We start from the raw sequence: 15495 nt of genomic DNA, 5'->3' as shown, positions 1-15495 counted from the left end.
TGCCTTTCCGGCGATGGTTGTTGGGTCATTAGCTCCCTCAGGGCTGTAAAATAAAAATCAGCCGTCGTGCGGTTCCACTGCGATTTGTCCTACCCGTATCGTATCAACGTTCTCCGTAACGATGGTTTTGCGCATTTGATCCACCACTGGAGAACCGAGGTGTATGCTCGTTGGCGGCGAACGCAGGTCTCCCAGGCCGCCTCTATCGACCGGCGACATGCAGTGTCACGTAAAAGTGCAAAATTCATTTTTCAGTGGCCCTTACTCCGCCATATCTTCTGACGCGTTAGTGAAATCGTACAGACGTACGCCATATGATCCGTAAAAGCCGCTGGCCAGATTTCGGCATCCAGTATCGCCGTCCGTAGAGCTCGTGTCACATACACTCTATCAAGTCTACTCGCCGAGTGTCCCGTTACAAACGTATAACCCGGTCTGTCGCCATGCTGCAGTTCCCAGGTATCCAGAAGCGCCATTTCGGTAATCAACGCACGCAGTTCCATGCATGGCATATAATGAGGTACTTGGTCCTTTTTGTCGACGACACAATTAAAGTCGCCGCCCACTATATAATTATCATAGCATCCAGCGAACAACAGTGCTATCTCTTCGGTGTAAAAGGTCGCCCTTTCTCTTCGTTTTGTGGAGCCAGATGGCGCGTATAAATTGATGAAACGAACGCCGTCGACAGTGATCGCTATGCCACCTGCCGAAGGGAGAGACATGACGTCCTCCAGTCCTATTCCTTCCCTGGTGAGAATCGCCACACCGCGTCCACTTTCATCGTGCACTGAATAATGTGCCTCGTAGCCGTAGAACTCTGGCGGTTCAAAAATGGTTCAAATGGCTCTGAGCACTATGGGACTTAACAGCTATGATCATCAGTCCCCTAGAACTTAGAACTACTTAAACCTAACTAACCTAAGGACATCACATAACACCCAGTCATCACGAGGCAGAGAAAATCCCTGACCCCACCGGGAATACTCTGGCGGCGATGTGAAACGCACTTCTTGTAGGAGGACAATATCCACGTCCGCAGCGCGTAACATATCTTTCAGCATTTGAATTTTAAGCGGTCTCCGAATGCCATTAATGTTTATCGTTGCAATGCGGTACGCCTGGCGTGTGTTCATCAGTTGCAGGGCGGTGTCGTTAAGCGTCTATCTGCACCCCCGGCGCTCCTCACCACACTAAGTTGTTCAACATTTCCCGACCCCTCCCGGCCTCTGGCCAGGACTATCCCCAATCGTCGCGTTCGTATTTTCATTCTGTTCCTGTTGGTCCATTTCTTGCGCCCAGTCCCCCAGCATATTTCCGGAACTGGTCGAAGGATGGGAGGCAACGTTGTCACCGCTCTGATGCTGTTGTCATCTCCACTTCTGCCTTCCGGTCACCAGAAGGAGAGTTCAAGTTATCGTCCCTGTGCAATTCCTGCATCGTCATCTCGGTATCTGTTGAATCCACTGGTCTCAGGTCGACACTGTCGTCGTTGTCCACTGTCCCCTCGGGACTATGGCTATCGTCAGCAGAAGTCAGTCGACGCTTCTTTCTTCTCTTCGGCGAACGCTGTTTCCGTTGCCTTGCTTCCGCATCGGCTGTTTGGGTTGCGTATCCTCCGTCTTGGGCCTGGCCTATCACGCTCTCGGTGGAAGCACTGGCAGCCACCACGGATGAGCCTGGAGCGAAATAAGAGGGGGCGTGCTTTCGCAGTTCTATCCGTATTTGTCTCACCCCATTTATAACGGTGTACGTGGTATAACTCGTCCATTTTTCGGCCACATGGGGTAGAACTGTACCGTATGGTCGAAAGGCGTCGGTATCAAGTTCAGACGGGACCTCAAACGGAAGTTCGAAGACTCGTATAGTGCGGATCCCCATTCCCGCGTGATCGACCGTAACCGCACCAACATTCCCGTCGGCATGACAGAAACGATACCCGTTCGGTGATCGTTGTAGAAGTCTTTCGCAAGCAGCCTCGTCAACAAGCTTGACATAGACGACGCTTGAAACGATCGATAAATTGATTCCCACGATTTCCTGTGGATCGATTTTTACCTCTTCTCTTAAGAAACGTTCAGTCTCGTGTGCCTTTGGTCGTGTATAGTCGGTCACAAAACTGAACTTCAAAGTCGTTTTTCTGTACGAGTGTGCCATCCCGTTCTAGACTCACAACACCGCACACGCGAAGCTGCTCTGGCGTAAACAAACAGGCGCGCGCATCACAGCGCGGCCGGCAGGCAACACGGTCCGCGCTGTGTCACTGCCGAAGGCAGACTGCCAACTGAGCTACCCAAGCACGACTCAGGCCCCGTCCTCACAGCTTTACTTCTGCCTTCCGAACTTTACTCATATCAGTGCACACTCTGCTGCAGAGCGAAAATCTCATTCTGGAAACATCCCCCAGGCTGTGGCTAAGACATGTCTCCACAATATTCTTTCTTTCAGGAGTGCTAGTTCTGCAAGGTTCGCAGGAGAGCTTCTGCAAAATCTGGAAGGTAGGAGACGAGATACTGGCAGAAGTAAAGCTGTGAGGAGGGGGCTGTGAGTCGTGCTTGGGTAGCTCAGTTGGTAGAGCACTTGCCAGCGAAAGGCATAGGTCCCGAGTTCGAGTCTCGGTCTGGCACACCGTTTTAATCTGCCAGGAAGTTTCATATCAGCGCACACTCCGCTGCAGAGTGAAAATCTCATTCTGAAAATATCCCCCAGGCTGTGGCTAAGCCATGTCTCCGTAATATCCTTTCTGTCAGGAGTGCTAGTTCTGCAAGGTTCGCAGGGAAGCTTCTGCAAAGTTTGGAAGGTAGGGGACGAGATACTGGCAGAAGTAAAGCTGTGAGGAGGGGGCCGTGAGTCGTGCATGGGTAGCTCGGTAGGTAGAGCACTTGCCAGCGAAAGGCATAGGTCCCGAGTTCGAGTCTCGGTCTGGCACACAGTTTTAATCTGCCAGGAAGTTTCATATCAGCGCACACTCTGCTGCAGAGTGAAAATCTCATTCTGAAAATATCCCCCAGGCTGTGGCTAAGCCATGTCTCCGTAATATCCTTTCTTTCAGGAGTGCTAGTTCTGCAAGGTTCGCAGGAGAGCTTCTGTAAAGTTTGGAAGGTAGGAGACGAGATACTGGCAGTAGTAAAGCTGTGAGGACTGGGCGTGAGTCGTGCTTGGGTAGCTCAGTTGGTAGAGCACTTGCCCGCGAAAGGCAAAGGTCCCGAGTTCGAGTCTCGGTCCGGCACACAGTTTTAATCTGCCAGGAAGTTTCATATCAGCACACACTCCGCTGCATCTCATTCTGGAAGCTTATATTTATTTGATAAATAATATGGACATTTTAGATGTGGATATTTACTATATAGATTGTTTCTCACAGTCGTTACATATTATTTTGTAAACGCCTGACTTTTGGTATATATTTGATTCACCAATTGTGTGTTTCAATCTCATATGTAGTGGGTTATTGGTTTTAATAAATAAATTTTGGGTTTAATAAATAAAATAAATAAATTATTTAAGAATACAAGCGTGACAATAGCAGTGGTTCCAAATGGTTCGCTAACAGGACTTGAGAGGACAACCCATGTACTGCCAAACCGAAGTTCATTTATCTTACATATTTAAATATTTTAACGCTTCTTAATTGACAATGGCTGTTTAATAAGCTAAGTTAAGTGTGTGTTTATTTTTATTTCTTGACAATGTTCTTTTAACTAAGAAATTTTACATTGTTATTCGACTTATAACTCATTGGTTAGTAATGACATCATGCCGTCAGAAGTGGGCGGAGCCTCCATTATATATAGTAAGACGTGCACTGGTTTCTCTAGTAGTGATCCTCCAGCTGAAAGAGGTTCTTACTCAATGGTAATTCATCGTTTTATAGCTTTATAACTTTATGTATTTTCTTTAATGTATGTAGCCCTGTAATTATAGCTTTGTATACTACTTGTAGGTCTGAAGATAACCGCAGCAGTGGTCGAAACCGGTGACCTTAATAAATATAAATGGTAATCAAGACTGTTTTTAATAGTAAATATTTGTAACACATTGATCACTGCCACTCCCACAATGTATTCAAAAGTAATTAGATGTGGATATACTGTAAGTTGCACCAGTATAGTCAATCTCTTTACACATTTGTTACAGACATTTTAGACATGGAAGTAACATTGTGGCATTCAAATAAACATTAAATATGTTGCTAATGAAACTTATGTATGTTTGATAAGTGATACAGATATTTTAGATGATGAACTGCTATAAGTTACATTAGTATTGTAAATATCTTTGTTTTGGACAGATATTTTATAGTTGGAAATAGCATTGTGACACTTGTGTGTTTTGTGGATGAAGCTTACATATTTTTGATAAATATTACAGACACTTTAGACTTGGAAATACTGTTACACCATTATTGTCAATATCTTTATGTATTTTTTTTATAAATAATTCAGGTCTATCGAATACTTTTGAATATGCCACCAATTTACACTATTCATGTCGTTTGAACACTTTTAAATATGGCCAAGATGGTCCCTCTGGGCTACGTATTGACTAGCTGTTTCTTTTATGCAGTTCAGCTCGTTTGGATACTTTAGAATGTGGCGTTATTTACCCAATGCAGATCGTTCAGATACTTATGAACATAGCCAAGTTAGTGGCTCTTGGGCTATATACTGTTCAGCTGTTTCATTTTAGTGGGTGATAAAACACTGGGCTGCGACTGCGAGATGTAAATGTGTGCGTGCATGTGTGTGTGTGTGTGTGTGTGTGTGTGTGTGTGTGTGTGTGTGTGTGTGTGTGTGTGTATGAGAGAGAGAGAGAGAAATGAAAGCTACTGACGAGGCAGAATTTTTGCAGATGAAAGTGTCAGGTTGCTGCTTACAGTGCACCTCACAACTCTCCTGCACAATCTGCACTTCTGATTTTGTGGGTGTGGCATGGATACGATACAGTGTACATATAGTCTGAAAAGTACTACTGTTGTGAGATTATAATTTTATGAGGCTATAATTAAAAGCTCACAATCACTCTTTGTAGTAAATTGAGCTCTCTTGTCTTAATGATTGTTGATGCATTCTGAACCAACCTTCGATTATCATAATGTATGAAAAATAACAATCAGAGGCAAACAACATACCATTCACCACCTTTTCCAAGTATGGCATCTGGGTCATAATGACTTCATATGTCACATCACCGTTGGTCTTTTTCAGTACGTCGTCGATTTCTTCTTGTACTTTCTTCTGGATATCCGGGTGTCTAGCAAGCTCATACAGGCAGAAGCTTACGGTGGTAGAGGAAGTTTCGAACCCAGCGATGAGAAACATCCACGCCTGTGCTGCCACCTCCTTGGTCGTCAGAGTCTTGCTTTTTTCTAGCAGGGACAAAATATGTTTTTAAGCAAATTGTAATATACCTTATAAAACGAATCAGCTTAAGGTTACGAGCTATCTTCTTGCTGTGAGTTGTGGGAAATTAGTTTCTAATAATTTCCATTATGTCAGAGTAAAGAAGAGAAAGATAAGCTTTCAAAATGTTCTTATATTACCAAGAACTGAATAGCAAAAATAACTGCAATAAACCATACCTCTAACTCATACTACCCCTAAATTCATAATAATTATGGAAAAAATGTTTCATAGTCTTAAAGCTGATACACGTTCATTTATACAGCTTGTTTAAAACAGTGTGTCAGAAATCCTTGTAGGAGGTAGGGTTAGTGTAAACAAAAAAAAAGACCTACAAATTTGTGCCTTGAAACAAATACTTGTTAAGTTATGGACAATTTTAATTGTTTCAAAAATGACGTTCATTGCTTATTTCTTACAGTTGATTATGTCTGTATGTAGTCCTCTGACTATGTTGTTAATGTCAGTTATGGCCAGATGTTGAGAATGACTAAGTAGTGAAGCGAAGTAGTGAATATCTGCAGTTGAATGATTTCTTATTATTTACAGATCAGTCGGGTTTCACACAGAATTGTTTGATAAACTACCACACTCATCGCGTGTGGTCAGGTGATAACTTCGTCTAATCTTGGAATCAGAGCGTCACATTCAATTTAGTACCAGTGTGTGTCCACAAGGAGCGAGTGACTAGGCTCACAAGGCCATAACTATACCAGAGCAATTTTCAAGTGGTGCTTATCGCCTAGACTGGTGTACAGATCTTAGGGACGAAAGTAACTACTGCATGATGCATAACTGCCAAGTAACACAGCAAAATGAAACTTGATCATTCATAGAAAGAACTGCTACATTATAGTACAGAATGTAACTGAAAGAAATACGCAATGAGATGAAAAGAAATGATACTTTTATTCAAAGTCAGTAATTACACTAAAGTCACTGCGATTCACGACTTTCCTGCGGATATTACAAAATGGGGGGGGGGGGGGGGGGGACATTGTTCTTAATACCACGGGCGTCGGTGCACGATCTACAACGTCCTCCCATGCTGGCCACAAGGTTCATAAGGAGTTCTTGTGGCAGGGAGTTCCAAACCTCCACCAGCGCTGTTGGCACCAGCTGGGTGGTCCTTGAAGCCTGAGGACGTGCTGTAGTACGACTCCCCAGCGAATCCCAAACATGGTCGTGGGATTTAAATCGGGTGAACGGGCAGGCCAGTTCATTCGCCGAAAATCCTCTCGCGCCAAGAGCTCCTCAATTTGCAATTTTCGCCGTTCGATGTTCTCGCGCATTGTCATCCACAAAAATTAAGTCAGGGGCGAATGCATCTCTGAGAAGACACAGATGGGGAAGGAATACAGTGTCACAATAACACTGACCGGTGAGTGTACTTTTTTTCAAAGAACTGGAGGTAAGTATGCCCGTGTATTATTATGCTTCCCCACACTGTAACATCTGGAACACAAAAACTGTTATGTTAGACATCGTTCATAGGTGCATTACGCGTTCTCACTTCTCGCCGCATGGGGGTACGTCCAAAATGACAATGAGCGGCCGATCACAACACAGGTAGAGAAGCTCTCGGAACGAATATTAGGCAAATGGACTGACCTGCCTCTTCCTCCTACTTCAGTCCAAAAATGGCTCTGAGCAGTATGGGACTCAACTTCTGAGGTCATTAGTCCCCTAGAACTTAGAACTAGTTAAACCTAACTAACCTAAGGACATCACAAACATCCATGCCCGAGGCAGGATTCGAACCTGCGACCGTAGCGGTCTTGCGGTTCCAGACTGCAGCGGCGGTTTAGTGTCGAGGTCCGGTGTGCCGGCCAGCCTGTGGATGGTTTTTAAGGCGGTTTTCCATCTGCCCCGACGAATGCTGGCTGGTTCCCCTCATTTCACCTCAGTTACACTATGTCGGCGATTGCTGTGCAAACACTGTCTCCACGTATGCGCGTACACCATAGTTACTCTACCATGCGAACATTGGAGCTACACTCGTCTGATATGAGACGTTCTGGGGGGGGGGGGGGGGGGGGGTTCCACTGGGGGCCGAACCGCACAATAACTTTGGGTTCGGTGTGGGGTGTCTGTGAGGTGGGAGGACTGCTGTGGCCTGTTGTGGGGTTGTCAACCACTGACGGGTACGGCGGGACGAAGCCTCTCCGTCGTTTCTTGGTCCCCAGTTTAACACATACATACATACGTACAATGGTTTGCTCCTGACTTTTATCCTGCAGATTTGTGGCTTTGGAGACAAATGAATTGACCTAACAACACCGTGACAAAATCCGACGGCATGCCAATTTGTTCTCCTGAGCACATCAGTCTTTGAGAAGGTGTGCTGAGGGATGGGTAAGGGTGAGTAGTAAACACATTGAGCGCCGTTTTAAGATCAGGTGATTGCACTGTCCCTTCAACATTCTCAGGTTCAATGTTTCCACTCTCATGAGCATCAGTAATACAAACACAAACTTGCAGGCACCATGCTCCCATTACTGTCTTGTTTAGTAACACAGTAATACTTAAGACATTTGATACAAAAGTTACAGAACTGTAGTCAAATAGGTAGGCTTGGTCCACGCCTCAGCCCGTAAGAAGAGGTGATAATAGTTGCTAAATGCGCCACCGCACGACTATTAATGTTCATATGCATACACTACAAAGTACACTCTTTGGATTACCTTTTGCGAACATCATTGTACAATTCACAAGATACGCTTTATCTTCCTGCATTGCTGAGGTCACTAATGGATATATTTACATGTGGACTCTCGACCTGGGGACAGCTTGGTTAGTGTTAGTGACTGCAGAAATTGTGATTACTATTAATTCATCAACAAGGGTACTGGAAAGACTCTTATCAACAGTGCTAGTGTCACTGTTCTGCGTAACATCTCAAAATCTCCCCACATTATGGTGCGGAATTAGACAAGAGACACTGTTAATGGTGCAACAAAACCAGTTGGATGGATGACGCTGTAAATCTTTCTTCCAAAGACAACGCTCTCTAGGAAATAACATGCCAGCTACTGATAAGTGGAAAAAACTTTGCTTCATGATGCCCGACATCTCACACAACAAAAATGGTTCAAATGGCTCTAAGCACTATGGGACGTAATATCTGAGGTCATCAGTCCCCTAGACTTAGAACTACTTAAACCTAACTAACCTAAGGACATCACACACATCCATGCCCGAGGCAGGATTCGAACCTGCGACCGTAGCAGCAGCTCAGTTCCGGACTGAAGCATCTAGAAATGCTCGATCACAGCGGCCGGCTTCTCACACAAGAGCTGACAATGAAAAAAGATTATACATGGAGATTATCAAAGAATTTTATTTGTCCTACTGCTTACTTCTACTGGAAAGTGTAGGGGTGGATAAGTGAAGATGTACCTGACAACTTGAAGACAACCAACTGGTATTAAAATCACCCTCAAAGTATGGATTATTGGTAGACGATTTCAGAAACGGATGTTCTCCCAAACTACACTGCTCTGTAAAACTTAAGGACAAGATAGATAAAGTAATGACTGGGTACAAATGAGTGAAAGTGGGAGAGTATGTTGCCAGAGATGTCCCAGTCGTGCACAGAAAGCTGAATGTCACATGACAATAGGCGACTGTGACTCTAGCGCAGAAAACTGGACGTCACGTGGCATGAGGCCAGAGCGATTCTTGCGCCCAATGGGACTGGCCCAGCAGCATGAGGTTGCTGAAGGACCGGGAAAAGACAGTGTTTGTCAATCGGCGAGTGATTACAGTGCACTGTTGTGGTATTCTTCATCAGAAGATGACCCAGAGACGACATTTTGATGGCTCCATAAGGAGAAGAATCATCGGGAAGCTGGATGAGGTATGACGAGTGTAATCCAATAGTTTGGCTTTGCTGACGGTATTGTTTCACGTGCATGGGGATTATTCCGAACCACAGGCACTCCTGCCCAAAGGAGAGAGCCGGCCGCTGGTGGCCGAGCGGTTCGAGGCGCTTTAGTCTGGAACCGCGCCACCGCTACGGTCGCAGGTTCTAATCCTGCCTCGGGCATGGATGTGTGTGATGTCCTTAGGTTAGTTTAAGTAGTTCTACATTCTAGGGGACTGATAACCTGAGATGTTAAGTCCCATAGTGCTCAGAGCCATTTTAACCATTTGGAACCCAAAGGAGAGGGAGTGGTCTACGACGATCAACTACAGCAACATAAGATCGCTGGATTGTGCAAGAGGTAAGAAGGTTGCAATTGCAACCACATGGAACACCACTGCAAGGTACGCAGTCTCAGTCTCACGCTCCATAGCGGTGCGGCGACTGCATGAGGGTGGTCTCTTTGCCAGACGACAAGTACACAGCATTCCGTTGACACCCGCACAGCGGCTGCACCATTTGCAATGCTGCCAAGAACATAACAGTTGGCATGACAGAGAGCGTGGTCGCGTGCTTTTCAAATATGAGAGCAGACACTGTCTGAGTAGTGATTCTGGATGTACCCTCATATGGGGAGTGGTTGTAACACGTAATGCACCCAGGAAAATTATCGAACATGATCGTTTTTGTTGTCCAAGTGTTATGGTGTGAGGAGGCATAATGCTGCATGGGCGTGCTGACCTCCAGATCTTTAAACACTGTTCGCTCACCGACCATCATTATTGTGACATTATACACCTTCCCGTTGTGCGTCTTTTCATGGATCTATTCGACTCTGACTTCACTTTTTACGGAAGACAATGTGCAACCGCATCGAAGAGCGCACTTGGAGAAGCTCTTGGGACGAGAGAATATTCGGCGAGTGGATGTTGTGCGCGTTCCCCCGAGTTAAATCCCATCCAGCACGTGTGGGATGCATTGAGCAGACGTAACTGTAGCACGTCTACATGCACCAACGGCCATCAAGCAGTTGTCAGCCACGCTGATGGAGAAATGGAACACCCCCCACCACAAGAAATCTAACCGACCTTGTGGCTAGCATGAGCATCCATTGCTGTCCATGGTGATCACATACCCTTTAAGAACGACGTCCCGCCTTTTGTAACGTCCAGAGGACCATCATAAATCGCGGTAACTTCATTTTCGTATATTGTCTATGAATAAAAGTGCCATTTTTGTTCGTTTCATTGCGTATTTCTTGCGGTTGCCTTCTCTACAATACCAGTACTGTAGCAGTTCTTTCTATGTATAGTCCATGTTTCATCGAGCTAGGTTACATGGTACTGACATATCATGCGAAAGTTACTGTCCTCCTTAAGTCTCGCACGCCAGTGTATTGCCACATCTCAGAGACGGATAAATGGTTAAATTAATTTGATTGACAGCTTCTAAATTAAGAGAGATAATCATTACAGTTTTACTTGAATAGTACAATAAGTAATGTCTTAGTTATGCATAACATTACATCCCATCCATCCACGAAGATGAAAGCAGAACAACTGTATCTTAATATAGAGACATTTAATGTTGACACTCTAGACAATACCCTAAATTAACATTTGAAGGCCGGCCGGAGTGGCCGAGCGGTTCTAGACGCTGCAGTCTGGAACCGCGCTACCGCTACGGTCGCAGGTTCGAACCCTGCCTCCGACATGGATGTGTGTGTTGTCCTTAGGTTAGTTAGGTTTAAGTAGTTCTAAGTTCTAGGGGACTGATGACCTCAGAAGTTAAGTCCCATAGTGCTCAGAGCCATTTGAACCACTTAACATTTGAACTTCTATGAAATTTTCTGACAGATTAAAACTGTGTACTGGACTAACACTCGAACTTGGGACATCTGCCTTTCCCAGGCAAGTGAACTACCAACTGAGCTACCCAAGCACGATTCATGACCCGCCCTCTTTCTTGACATCCTCGTCTCTCACCTTCCAAACTTCACAGAAGTTCTCCTATGAAACTTACAAGACTAACACTCTGGGAAGAAAGGCTAGTGCGGACACGTAGCTTAACCACAGTCTGGGGGATGTTTCCAGAACAAGTGCTCTACCGACTGAACTATCCAAACATATCAGAGCAGACTTCCTTGCAGAGTGAAACTTGCATGAAATTTGGAGGGTAGGACACATGGTAATGGCGGGAGTAAAGCTATGAGGGCAGGTCGTGAGTCTTCCGTGGGAGCTCAATCGGTAGAGCACTTGTTTGTCAAAATCAAAGGAGCCCCGTTCGAGTCTCGATCCGCCACATACTTTTAATCTGCCAGGAAATTTCATATCAGCACACACTCCACTGCAGACTGAAAATTTTATTCTTTTCTCCTTTGATGCTTTTGTAAAAATCATATACAGTGAGGAACAGTGCTTACGTTCAGTTTTCGGCTGGCCAGTGATTGAGAAGCTGTCATCGACGTATCCATTGTTCTTCAGCTGAGTCATCAGCTGCAGGAAGTCCTTCCTAATGACGCCTGTCTCCTCTCGGTGTTTGACTGTCTCGTCGACGACACGTGTGAAGTACTCTGTGAAGTCCTTTGGCGTGAAGGCTACCGGCAGCAGGGTGCGCAGTTTCGGATTAGAGAACCCCAGAGCCTGACTAAGATAAGTGCGCAGCGACGGCTTGAAGAAGCGCCGCCTCCACTGGCGAAACTCCGCCTCAGGGTTGTGCTGGCTGTCGACGTCGATGCCGAAGGCGCAGGAAGCGATGACGTCAGTGGAGTAGCGGGCAATCAGCTCGCGGACTTCGACGACACTGCCCGCAGGAGTGACGTCAGCCAGAATGCGCGCGCAGTCGCGCACTATGCTGAACATGGCGCACATTTTTCCCGATGTGAACGTGGGCGTCAGCTTCTGGCGCAGAGACTTCCACTTGGTGCCTCCAAGTAAGAAGAGGTGAGCCGACAGGTGATCGTTCTCCTCGTCTACATAGATCCCCCTGTCGGGAAAGTAGTTGAAATCCTTCACCATGATCGTTTTGATCAGCTCTGGATCCCGTACGACGAGAAGCGGATTGTTTAGCGAGTAAATACCGACGACATCCTTGCCCTCTGTTGAAAAATATATGTCCTTCATATCCTCGCCAGGACATTTCCTCATTAGTGTCGTGTTCCAGACATTTCCCAACGGAAAAGACGGCTCCGTATATGGTAGACCTTTCTTCTTCCAGTAAGAGTAATTGATTTTAAATGTAACGTATAGTATCGCTATGACTGTTGACAGGAGTGCCAACATTTCAGTCACCCACGCGTCAAAGAAGATAGCCATTTTGGTTCGCAGGGAATCAAGAAGGAGGAATAGAAAATTAGTATAACTGTTTTTGAAAACATTGTTGGAGGAAACGAGCAATCACAACGTAATATTTGAAATTAAGTATAAAACATTCCTGGCAGATTAAAACTGTGTGCCCGACCGAGACTCGAACTCGGGACCTTTGCCTTTCGCGGGGAAGTGCTCTACCAACTTTTTTTTTTTTTTTAATCTCAAAAAAATGGCTCTGAGCACTATGGGACTTAACATCTATGGTCATCAGTCCCCTAGAACTTAAAACTACTTAAACCTAAGTAACCTAAGGACATCACATAACACCCAGTCATCACGAGGCAGAGAAAATCCCTGACCCCGCCGGGAATCGAACCCGGGAACCCGGGCGTGGGAAGCGAGAACGCTACCGCATGACCACGAGCTGCGGACCTTTTAATCTCATTTTGTTCGCTTTCGTTCGTTGTATCTGCTCGGGGCGGACGCCGTAAGACATCCATTTAAGTTCGTTGTTGATCGATTAACCGAACACGCTGAGCTACCGTGCCGGCACCAACTGAGCTACCGAAGCAAGACTCACTCCCGGTCCTCACAGCTTTACTTCTGCCAGTATCTCGTCTCCTACCTTCCAAACTTTACAGAAGCTCTCCTGCGATAGTTCTGTAAGGTTCTGCTTCGTTAGCTCAGTTGGTAGAGCACTTGCCCCCGAAAGGCAAAGGTCCCGAGTTCGAGTCTCGGTCGGGCACACAGTTTTAATCTGCCAGGAAGTTTCATATCAGCGCACACTCCGCTGCAGAGTGAAAATCTCATTCTGGAAGTATAAAACAGTCAAGACCGCAAAACACGTGTATTAAAAGGAGACCGTTTTTGATTCTGACATGATCATCTTCAGACCTTCAACCATTTTGAAGCTCAGTGGCTCTGGATGGAGCAGGAACCACTGAATGATGATAGTCAACTGTTCAATGCTCTTGCCGTTTGCAGTAGTAATTGAGCGGTACCTCTTCCTTGCACAGACATTGTAAATATGGTTGAAGATCTGAAGATGATCGTGTAGTTTTCGAAACCGGCCACCTCTTAATAAACGTGCCTTGCGATCTAGACTGTTTTATAATTAATTACTATTAAAAACAGTCTTGATCACGATTTATTTAACAAGGTGACCGGTTTCGACCACTACCGTAGTCATCTTCAGACCATTGAGTATTAGTGATTCTCCAACAGAAAGAGGTTCCTACTCAGTGGTCTGAAGATGACCACAGTAGTGGTCGAAACCGGTCACCTTGTTAAATAAATCGTGATCAAGACTGTTTTTAATAGTAGTTATTTATAAGACATTGATCACTGCTGTTCCCGTAAAGCATTCAAAAGTAATTGTTTTATAATTAATTTAAAAATTAGTATAACTGGATTATATCCATCATAGTATATTACTATTTATAAGCCAGCCAGCGGGTTCAAGCACTTGGCTGCCACAGCTTACAAGGAAACATTACGAACTGTACCCGATACTGCAAAGAGAAGTTGCAACATATCAATCCCAACACTCGATCCCGCGCGGAAATTTGGGCCACAATTCTGACAGTACGTAGTTATGATCTTCTGAAAGTATAGCTTTTAAACTTTTAGGAGCACTACTTGTATGTCAATCGCTCCACCCCACTGCACACGCCTAATGACCGCGCACGAAGTATTCCGCAGAAGAGTGACAACCAGAGTACTCCTGTTCGCGGGATGGCGATTGGGAGGGAAGAGGAGAGGGGAGGTGAGCCACTTGCCCAACCTGTTTTGAAGTTTTGTTCTATGCGAAAAATAGTAAGTAATATGTGTAGATAATATGCCAGCCTCACGTATATACAGTATATGCTCAATATTATTTTAACAATGTTCTCCTACCGATATTCTGCAGCTATATATACGCCTCAAAATCAAAATGAATTAACCTTAGCAAATGAAGAATTACTATCAAATGGAGTTAATGTTTTTAGATTTACAATTTAATCATACAAATCACGTTTATGAGCAGTACATCTCCTGCAATATGTTTCACGTTCTCAGAACCATCTTTAAAATCCCAAGAAAATAACGCACAACAGCTATGTTAATAATGAAATAGCGTTACCCTACTCTAATTCGTTTAATTCATTTACACTGTGCTTGTGAGTCGCAACATAAAAATGTTCAAAGCAAAGAGCTCTCTGGCACCAGCTGCAGGTTAGACACCGCGCACTTTGATACAATGAGCAGAGTATGTTACCAAAGTCAAAGCACACCTCTTACTCACTCCACTGTTCATAACTTCTTCCTCAGGCATTAGGCGGTTGCAGTGGGGCGGAGCGAGTGACAAGCAACCGGTCCGCGCGGAAGTTTAAAAGCTATACTTGCAGAAGTTCGTAACTGCGTACTGTTATAATTACGCCCCCAAATTTTCGAGCAGAGTAGATTGCTGACGCTGATATCTTGAAAGTGTGCTTTTTTTCCTCTTTAACTTGTGAGGTCGAGTTGGTGATGTTTCCTTATTAGCAGTAACAATAAAGCTGACTTCTGTTGTATTCCAGTGACTGAATAACCATGTTGGTTTGCATATACTAATTTAAAATGTCTTTTACTTGTGCCCCCTTTAGTGAGTCTATTCCTTGACATACAGGATGACCCAGAAGTCCGCTAACATTTGAAAATTCAATACTTGACGGAATAATCAAGGTGGAGAGGGAATTATTGACGCACATGCTTGAAATGACACAGGGTCTTACTGATACCAAAAAAGTGCACAAATTACCGACAGATGGTGCTTCATATGATACATAAGCAATAATTAGCATGACAATTGATTTTTAGCAAAGATGATATTCTTTACAACTTACGGTCAGCACTTCAGGCGTCATTCATCAACAGCACGTGTAGTCGAGAGACAATGTTG

The 15495-nt window shown here is 44.8% G+C and overlaps 1 protein-coding gene across 1 annotated transcript in view; it reads right to left on the bottom strand.

Moving 5' to 3' along the window:
• LOC126263426 (probable cytochrome P450 6a14) overlaps positions 1 to 12284 on the bottom strand; it is a 23242-nt gene extending 10958 nt beyond the window's left edge. Inside the window, exons 1-2 of the mRNA XM_049960520.1 lie at positions 11690 to 12284; positions 5132 to 5368 (exon numbers count right to left, since the gene is read on the bottom strand). Of these exons, the coding sequence (XP_049816477.1) occupies positions 5132 to 5368; positions 11690 to 12284 (832 nt within the window). The remainder of the gene's footprint in view (positions 1 to 5131; positions 5369 to 11689) is intronic.
• Positions 12285 to 15495: the final 3211 nt, after the last annotated feature.

The sequence above is a fragment of the Schistocerca nitens genome, chromosome 6 (genome assembly GCF_023898315.1).
Source record: "Schistocerca nitens isolate TAMUIC-IGC-003100 chromosome 6, iqSchNite1.1, whole genome shotgun sequence".
Classification (NCBI taxonomy): domain Eukaryota; kingdom Metazoa; phylum Arthropoda; class Insecta; order Orthoptera; family Acrididae; genus Schistocerca; species Schistocerca nitens.
This window is presented reverse-complemented; position numbering and strand designations above follow the sequence as displayed.